Source organism: Pyrus communis, mitochondrion (genome assembly GCF_041283825.1).
Source record: "Pyrus communis mitochondrion, complete genome".
Lineage (NCBI taxonomy): Eukaryota > Viridiplantae > Streptophyta > Magnoliopsida > Rosales > Rosaceae > Pyrus > Pyrus communis.
The window spans coordinates 47,767-57,500 of NC_065229.1; the positions used below are offsets into that span (position 1 = coordinate 47,767).

At 43.1% G+C, this 9,734-nt stretch overlaps 2 protein-coding genes and 2 non-coding genes across 4 annotated transcripts in view; 1 reads left to right on the top strand and 3 right to left on the bottom strand.

Annotated features, from left to right (window-relative positions):
• Nucleotides 1–4,086: 4,086 nt before the first annotated feature.
• On the bottom strand, nt 4,087–4,160 carry trnW-CCA. Its single transcript has one exon. It is a non-coding gene; the product is annotated as a tRNA-Trp (tRNA).
• A 165-nt stretch (nt 4,161–4,325) lies between these two features.
• trnP-GGG lies at nt 4,326–4,399 on the bottom strand. Its single transcript has one exon. It is a non-coding gene; the product is annotated as a tRNA-Pro (tRNA).
• A 755-nt stretch (nt 4,400–5,154) lies between these two features.
• nad9 (NADH dehydrogenase subunit 9) lies at nt 5,155–5,727 on the bottom strand. The gene has a single exon. It carries the CDS (start codon nt 5,725–5,727, stop codon nt 5,155–5,157), a length of 573 nt encoding a protein of 190 aa, YP_010438234.1.
• Nucleotides 5,728–9,450: 3,723 nt separating this feature from the next.
• Nucleotides 9,451–9,734, top strand: part of rpl10 (ribosomal protein L10) — a 489-nt gene continuing 205 nt past the window's right edge. Inside the window, exon 1 of the mRNA in view lies at nt 9,451–9,734. This exon is cut by the window's right edge and continues 205 nt beyond it. Coding sequence (YP_010438235.1) covers nt 9,451–9,734 — 284 coding nt within the window.

Genomic DNA, 9,734 nt, shown 5'->3' on the forward strand with positions numbered 1-9,734 from the left:
TACTTGTTTTGGCTTTTAATTAATTTTTAAAATTCATGGGAAATCCAATTCTTTGTTAACCTCGGCGTGGATGGCTTCCTACTAAATATTCATTCATATTTTATAACCCTAATTTGAATAGAAAGATTAAGGCTCAGATTTGCCAATTGATAGAGAAGCTTGTCCCATCCTAAGCCCAATGTGATCTAAGTAAGACCCTTCGACAGGGCTTCAACGACAAGACAAATATAATTGACTAAGAATAGAAATGCAGGAAGGCTAATCTCTACTTCCTGGCCTTGCTACCACTACCCTACCGTTCAGCAGAAGATGGCCGGGCTGTTCCATTCTCAAACCATTTAGCTAGGGGCGTCACCTCACTCTTTCTTCTTTTTTTCGGTATGCGGTATGCCGCTCCACAAGCAAGGAGCATCCAGCCCATCTTCATCTTGAAAGCTTTAGATCCATCTTGAAAAGTTCTAACGTCAAGACCCCCCCTTCTCTTTTTGGAGAAGATATTTGTTTCCATGAAATCCTGCGGTCATCGGTTTTTTCAGACCAGAGAAAGTTGGACATCAAAAAGAGTTTCTAGTCGTCATGACTCCCTTTGGAAGAGAACAAGCTGCCAGTATTTGAACAGGAATAGAAGATAAGACATCTTTAACAAGTATCAATCTTACTCCAGGTGTGAGTAATCTTCCAACAAAGACTTCTATTTTCCTTCTCACTTTCGGTTCGAAATTTTATTTTAACTTTACAGAATACAAAAGAGCACCCAGGTAAGTGATTGGGAATCCTTTTGCAAGAGATACCCGAAGTGTTTTGCATCACAATCTTCCTAGCCGCAGTAGTTTTCCTTGAGAGAAACAGAGCACTCTTAGACTTGTTAATGCGCTGACCTGATGAAGCTTCATACTTGTGAAGAAAGCCAAATAGGTTCGAGATAGATCTCTTTGAACCCTTGCAGAAAACAAGAGTCTCGTCCGCATATAATATAACAAATGAGTGATGAAGATAGATGATCTGCCACAATTGTTAAATCCCAAAAGTTCTTTTTGGAAGAGAGAAGATAAACCCCTGCTAAGTGCTTCCTCCGAAATAATGAAGAGTCTAGGGTTCCAAACCCTGACGAAGTCCTCTTGAGCCTTATAAAGTAAAGAAACCATGATCCATTGACCAATACAGAAAACTTTTTTTTTCAAACAACTTTTTATGAGTAAAATGTAAGTGTTTGAGAAACCAAACTGACCCATGACTTAAAACAGGAAATCCCATTCCAGACGATCGTATGCTTTCATCATATCAAGTTTGAAGATGATATGCCTCCATACGTGTGCCTATCAATTTTTCTCACAAATGGTTATGTTATCAGATATTAAACGATCTTTAACAAACGCACCTTGCTCTTTAGAGATTATGATAGTAAGAAGTCGACTCAGCCTGTTGGATAGGATCTTCGTGATCACCTTGTAACTAAAGTTACAAAGACTGATTGGCCTGAAATCTGAAAAGAAAGGTGGCTGGAGATTCCTTTTTCGAAATAAAGCAATTGCTGTTGCATTGATCGATCTAGGAATGATACCGCCATAAAAAAAAGAAATACAGAACAGCCGCAATCAAATCATTTTTTTTGATGTCCTATACAGTCTGGTAGAAGGTGCCCGAAAATCCATCAGGTTTTGGGGAGCTATGTGGATCTGTCAAGAGAACAGCATCTTTTATGTTTTCTTCCGTCGGAGGTGAACTTAGCATCTCATTTTCCTCAATAGTAACAAGGCTTGGGATGTCTTGTAAGAAGCTATTATCAATGGAGTTGGTTTCAGAAGATAAAACTTACTCAAAAAAACTTCCAACCAGCATCTCCAATTGCATCTTAGTCTTCGACCCATCTTCTAGCTTTATTTTCCGTGTGTCTTCTATGATTATCTTTAGCAACAGTGTGAAAGAACTTAGTGTTCTTATCACCTTCCTGGAGCCACTGAACTCTTGATTTCTGTTTCCAGAAAGTTTCCTCCATGCAAAGCAATCTGTCAAAATCTTCTCGAGCAGCAGTTAAAAAATTGAAGGTAGACTGGTCGATAATATTCTTGAGTCGTCTCTCGCCCAGAGGGAGCTTACCTAAGTTTTCATATAGAAAAAACTTCTATCTGTTCTGCGCTATTCGTTCTTCCGGTTTGTAACTTTGAAACCGGGCGGCAACTGCAAAAGCTGCTTCGGTTTGGGATTAGGAAGGGAGAAGTTTCGACGGCCCTAGCCGAATCCGTACGGCCGGCTGTATCCATCGGGCACCCTTGCCTTTTTTTTTGGGGTCCTCCTAACGCCAGCTGAAGGAGATGGGCCCAGTCCCGTAGAAGGCGAGCTCCATTGGTTGTTGAGGGCCCCGCGTTTGATTGGATGGAGACAGATATATAGAAAGTCTTCAGTGAGGGTGGTTGTAAATCACTAGGTTCAAGGAGTACTAAAAAAAGTGCTAACGGCAGTGGGACGTCTACGGATAATGAGAAGCTTAAAAAATGAAGGAAGAAAGACTTGTTGGGAGAGAAATATGCTATATAAAAGGTGCTTTCAAGCCTGGCTTTGTTGAATTGAAGGGGCCCGCCTCACCTCTCCCCTTCCCCACGAACTCCCGCTGGAATGAGTGGGCCCCGAACGATTTCTACGCTTTCCGAAAAAAATATCTAAAATCATTAAGGGGAAAATACGCCTCCACAATTGAACGAAACGTGGAGGATGTGGGTCCTTTCTCTTTTAGATCTTTGATCATATTGTTTAATTGTTCTATTTCCTTTTTGTCGATCATGAGGATATCTTTAGGCCGGTTATCGCCGCGCCTAAAGGACTCCTCAATGTATTGTTTGGTCATTAAAAAAAGAAAAAATGGCTTCATCCGCGGTGCAATTTTTCATTATATCTGGATGGCGAGATAATTCTATCTTGAAAAGAGACGCAGCCTGGTCCCGGAGTTCTCGGAGCCGAAGATCCTTCGATTCAAACTCCAGTTATCTATTATATTCTTCTTGTGTTACTTGCGATTTCAAGTTTCTTTGCACGTAGTGCCAGTAGTCTCCTTTTTTGTCCAACCGAATAAAGATTTAATCCTTGTCTTCGAGAGGTAAGGACGCTTCTAAACTTTTTTTCTGGAAACCTCAGGACGAGCAGCGGATGCTGCAGGAGCAGCGGTACCGGGGTGATGAGCTTGAGGATCAGGCGTCTCAGGGGGCGAAGGAGTCTCAAGAGGTGTCGGGGGGACTTGCTCGTGCGCTTTTAACGAAAATACTTCCGCGAGATCCTGAGCATTCTTTGGGAAGCTCAAGAGAGCTTTGAGTGTGTCCGAGGATTTGTCATCCGATCCGGATACATTAAAAATTAGACAAGATAAGGCACCAAAACCAAGGCCAAGCGGGAAACAAAGTAGACGCGAAGAAGCCTTATATATATGAGTATATATATAAGAATAAGTGAAATGCTCTTTTCTTTTCTGACTTATATTTTCGAATCGAACAAAAAACACGATAAAAAAAGCCCACTAGAAACTAGAAATATTGAAAAGAGAACGAGAGAGCACGTAGTTATTAATTCATATGTTGATATATGTTCATTCGCTCTGCTCGCGGAGCGGTATACCGAAAAAAAGAAAAGCGTTCTCGGATTTGAACAACTGAGTTGTTATAATTTTGTTTTTTAATACAGTTATTAAAAAAAACTTCTTCTATTCCTATGCTATACCGGGCTTGGACCATGTCCCCCTCCTGGCGTTCCCCTAGCGGGTGAACTACCAATAGCGATTGAAGCTCCTTATGCCTGGTTCCGTTCTCCCCTAAAAAGGAAAGCGACTTAGCTACTAGTCCGAAAGCCAGAAGCCGAAGGCCAATGACACTAGCTAACCAACTGAGAGAGCTACCCTAGATGAATTAGTTGCGGCAAGAGCGGCTAGTTCACTAGCTGATAGAGATGCCACAGCTGCTTCTTCAGGAAGAGCTGCAAAGGCGAAGAGCGGATCTAAGCCTAGTAGCTCGGGTCGGGCATGCCCTTTAGGAGGAAAAATTCAGGTTGCTGTTCAAGTTAGTGAAGTTATTTCATTGTAATTAGACCTAACAAGAACGGAATCACGCTCTGTAGGATTTGAACCTACGACATCGGGTTTTGGAGACCCACGTTCTACCGGACTGAACTAAGAGCGCTTTCTTATCACAGTAGATACGACTGTAAAGAAAAGGATTTTTTTTGTACCCTCAATACATCTTGCTTGCATGCATATAGTCTCATTAAAAAAAAAAATTTTTATGTCCCCAATTTGAATCGAATTCAATGGGTCCCTCGTTACTGCCCAGAGGAGAAGTCATAGGTAGGAATGACAGGATTGGGACCCGTGACATTTTGTACCCCAAAAAAAGGCGCTGCCAAGGAGCGCTACATCCCTTTCAATTGGTCTACGATGGTCATTGTAGAGAATCCCTGCCCTGTTTTCCACATCGTTATTTCCTCCATCGATATAAAATTTCTCTTGCCATTTCTTATTTTTGGTCTTTATTGATTTATATACTCATCATCATCCCGCCGCTCCTATCAACGCTTACTTACTTATGAGCAAAAGGGGTTATAAAAAAAATAATAAGCCCTTTGAATAAGCCGATAGAAATAGTTGCATGCAAAAGAGATCCCAATTCCGTCTGTCCGGTTAAGCAAGCCCTGCCGCCAGCTTCCACCCAGACAAAAAACGTGAGCGCCTAGCGCGAAAGGTTGCTTTACAAAATAATAAATATAAGGCGCGTTAGCGCTTTAGTTTTCAAGGGCGGAGCTTGAAGAAGCGAAGCGAGCCTAGAGTAGCAGCCTATTACGTTTGTTTTTGGCCCCTTTACTTGATATTATATTAGTAAAGCGCTAGCGCCCCTATAGACTAAGGCTCTTCTGCTATCAATGAAACCGAAAGAAACACAAAAACCCAGTGCGTTTTGTATAGATCGAGACTTGTAGTTTTATTCTTTACTCATTCCATACTGGGCAGGAAATCGTTCGATAACACTTCTTACTATTTCTCAATGATATCCGATGATCAAGACAATTCCCGCGAAACTCTTTCATTTCATATTTCATAGAAGTTTATTCTTATTCTTACAAAGCAAATAGCATTTCCTATTGATTTGTCCCCTGGACTGGACCTATTCTGATTCTGAATTATCCGTCGCTACGCTGTTCCCAAGGACTAGCAAAATCGAAATAGCGAAATTCTTGGGTCATCTCAATGGGTTCAGAAACCACACGTTTCTCTGGATCATCATAGCGTACTTCCACATATCCACTCAGAGGAAGATCTTTTCGTAATGGATGACCCTCGAAACCATAATCTGTTGATATACGGCGTAGATCCGGATGATTGATGGAAGAAACACCAAACATATCCCAAACCTCTCGCTCCCACCGGCCGGCTGATGGAAATAGACTGACTACCGGAGATATTCGTGTTACTTCGTCTGCACTGGTTTGTACACGAATGCGTGAATTATACCGAGTACTCAGTAAATTATAGACCACTTCAAATCTTCGTTTTCGAGAAGGATAATCAACTCCGCAAATATCGATCGAAACTTGAACCCTTGTATAGGTATGCAATTTAAGAAAGCACAACAATTGAAATGGGTAGTCCGTATTGGTATCAGACCTATTCCCATGTTCTGATCTTTCCATTTTTTTTACCCATTTCTTGGGTAAAGTCTCCCAACTATATTTGAAAATAAATTGGTTATCCATAATGATTAAAATTCACTTGTAGTTCCGCTTCTTGCTATAACAGAAAGACTTGTCGGAAATCTGGTTGGTCCAGAAAGGCATGGGAGTCTTTGGGCGTATTTCATACGCTATTTCAATTTTTTTTATTTTTCTATTTGAATAGAAATCTCCCTTCCTAATATCTAATATAAAGTGATTGCATTTTTTCGGTCTATATGTAGATGTAGCTAATGAACCAATACCCAATGCTGCGCTAATTGGATGCCCAACATGAGCAGTTCCACCTGAAGCACTGGCTAAGTGAATGGAAAAAAGATAACCAGTTGACGAGGCACAAGGGCGGGTGTAGCTGATTGTACTTCCTCTCTGCCAGACCCAACCCTAAAACTAATAAAAAGAAAGGGGAATCAGAATACATTTCCTCGAGCAAGCAAATCAAGAGAAAAGGGAGAACCAGGCGTAGCCGGACCATCTAAGTATGGGGAGTGCCACTACTGCTTTCATTGTTCTACTATTGAGTGCAAGTCTCGCTCATTGAATTGCCGCGGTGCTGCGGGAATCCCGACCTCCATCTCTATCCGTGCGAGAGTCAGAAGTAGAAAGAGGAATGTTTGACGTAATAAGTAGTGTAGTGAAATCTTTGTCATTGAAGTTTGCTTCTCCAGAGCTAGGAGCTAGAATCGGAACTACCTACTGACCGCCCCTGTAACTGACCGAAGCAACCCCCGGTGCAGATCAGAACGAGAACTCGTTTCCTCTTCGAGCTAAAGCTAGATCCCCCTACTCTGTTTAACGAACCAGGGAAAGGAAAGAGGGGAATCAGGGTTAGCGCAACTGATCGAATGAGGAATCAAAGTTATTAGATTCGCCAGCTTGCTGCCCGAGGAACCCGGTCCCTATTCGCTTACTTGTTCGTTCGATGCGTCGTTTGTGTAACACGTATTGACGAGGTCAGCTTCGGATATTGATTCGAGACAGATTTGGGTATCGGTTTTTGATGGGTCTTGCTTGGCGCCATGCCTTAGAGAGTCGTGCTTGCCCCTCTTCTGGACCCATCATCTGATCTGATCCCACAAATGAAGGTGTAAAGATCATAACTCTAATCTCCGAGGCAGTCAAGCTATTTTGTTCACTCCGTTCTTGCCGGATCTTCAAGCGGGTAGGTAGACTGGTTTCGCAGTACCTTTAGTTCCTATTAGGAAGGCAGGGGAGGTCTTCCGCTCGTGCATGAAGTAGGCTGATCCAACGCAAACGGAGCTAGTTAAGATTCAAGTGTCTCGACCGATCCAACCTGGCATTGGCACATGGACATCGAAAGAAGCAACCACTTGAGATGCTGAACCGACCGACCCTTATTATATTTGTTTGCCGGGCATCTCGCACACAGACTGGTAAAGGAAACTTAATTCCAAGAAATTCATATTCTATAGATATTGGGACCTTTGCCGAAGTCTAGCTCTTGTTTCCCCGGTCACAAAGTCGTGATTAAGTTGTTGACGTGCTCGGCCTGTCGGGTCATCCTGATGTTGGATCGAGCCCAAGTAATTTTATAGAAAGTAGAGCGGTTCACCGCCTAGAAACCTGGAATTAGAATCTTTTCCTGATCTTCGTGAGGTTAGTTGTAGCTTTGAGATCTCCTGTGCCGGATTATACGAAATCCTATGAAAAGGACTGGGGTTTTTGTGGCTCAATTAGAGGAATTCAAATCCATTACATTAGCAAGTCTGAAGCATCTCTTGCAGCAAAATCCGAAAATGCATACCTTGTGGGGCCGGCTCCTTCATCTGCTGACCAAAGGGAGGCAGCTTTCCCGTACATGTCTTCTCCGGGCGTAGCCTTAGGAACTTTATGATGTATATATGATGGCTTGCAGATCAATTTTGTTGCTTATTGAGTAGTTGCTTCGCCCCTCGCTTCCATTCACCGGTCGGTGGGGATTTGGTTGATCCTTCTTTTCTTCTGTTGCAGCGGTGCCTGCTTTCTAGAATGTAGGCCTAGTATTAGGCAAAAGGGCCCCTCTAAAGATTTAACTAGCTTGACGCAGGCTCAGTTATTGGGTTAGAGCCCAGTCCCTCAGATGCAGGCGAGAGGGAGGAATGCTTTCTTTCCGAAGGTTATTTACTAGAAGAGAAACCGGGCAATCCCAGCTATTATTTATTGGGTTTACGGGAGATATCCTCTTTCCTCTATTCATGAGCCCAAAAGAGATTTCGACTGGAGCAGACAGCGGCAGCCGCTTTGCGCCAAAGGGATGTAGGGTAGTCCTCTTCCGTACTAAATTAATAAGAGGGAGTAACTTCTTCATCTAATGGCTGTGGCTTGAGAGCTTTTTCATCATACTATAACGAGTGAAAGTGGAGGGATTTTTCGATATTAAGATAAAAGGGTAGGTTGAATTGTAACCACCACATGAGCATGAGAATGAGTTTCTTCGCCCCCGACCATCGGCAGTTCGATCAACGAATGGAAGAGGGGGAGCAGATGCAGATGGATTGGTCGTACCCTTACCCTTGCGGGCCTAAATTAGATTAGTAAATAAAGGCACTTCCCGCACTTCGAGCAGTCTACGTGTCTCCTCATTTCAATGATTCCGTACCAACTGTCTATTATGGCAATCCGTTTCCCAACGTACTTCGTTATGACCACCTAGCTCGGATTTTCTTGTTTGCTCTTCTCTTTCACATAAGTTCCCGGCGAGAGGCTGTTAGCAGTCTTTCTTTTGTTTTGGCTGCTCGTAGGGTAGTTCAGTTGCTTATGAGATATCTTAAAAGACTTCTCGGCCAAAACGGGTAACGGCGGCTACTGCCTCGTGCCAATAGGAATGTAGGGCAGCCCTTCGCACTAAACCAATAGAAGAGTGGAGCAGCCCCTCGTATCAATAGAGGTACGACTAGAAAACCTTTCCATTCTTATGGATAGAGGTAGGATTCTGGGTATTTAGTAGAAGAAGATGCGAATGTCTGACCTGACTCTACGAAAAAGATATTTCAAGAAAAGAGAAGCAAGCTTTTTAACGCAGAAGAAGCCCAAGCTTTTAGTTAGTTAAAAGAGGTGTACGGGGCGATACAACCAGCAGGGCTGCAGGCACGAAATGCCGATCAAATCCGTTAAAGGAAGCCTAATCAAAGCAAGCAAACAAGAAGATCTGACTGAGTTGATGATGGACCGGATCTCGAAAGGCGAGAGGCTTTCATAAAGACGTATGAGAAAGGGATAGTCGAGAGAGGCTTATTGCACGATCCACCCAACTCAGCCAAGCTAATAAATGCTGCATAAGAGAGTGGGAGGCCGGCCCTTGGGGGCGCACACCCATTTAGGAACATATGCAAAGGGGAAAAGAGAGAAGTCAATGGAGAACTACCAAATCCAATGACTTTTATTTGTTCGTACCATTCTGTCATCGATCGCTGGGTTGGTGGGTCGCCCCAAAAAAGCATCGCGAAAGGTCAAGCATATATGTTTTATGAAATGATCAGCGGTCTCATTTATGCGCATCGTGTTCGTGTGTGTTTATTGAGCTTTCTTCACTTCAGCGCCATGCGCTTTGCTTCGCTTTATAGAAGAGAGAGACCGTTTCCTTGAGAGTGAAAAGCAAGCGCAAGCGATAAAAAGGATAGTCCCTCGCGCGTTCGCGCGAACTACTAAAAAATGGTGAGATCATTAGTGAAAGAAGGACCAACGACGATGAAAGAGGAGAAGGGGGAGTCAGTCTTCTTTGAAGATCGAGGAAAAAATAGGACAATTATGCCATTCGGAAGAAGTCTTCTACAGAGGGAAAGCCTGTTACGAGTAAGTGGAGAGGAAAGATCTCCAGAGATTCTTATCTCATTCCATTCCAGTGGCTCGACCAGTAACCAATGGCGAAAACTAAAAAATCCATGGTTTCCCGGTAGAACCCCATTTCGCCCAAGTTGGTGCGAAACCGGAAAAAAGAAGCGGTTTTTCGCACAGCTTGCTCATAGTGCAGGTCCCACTTGTATATCGTATTTGGCCGAAGAAGCATCGGACAGGTTGGAGTTCTTACCTTC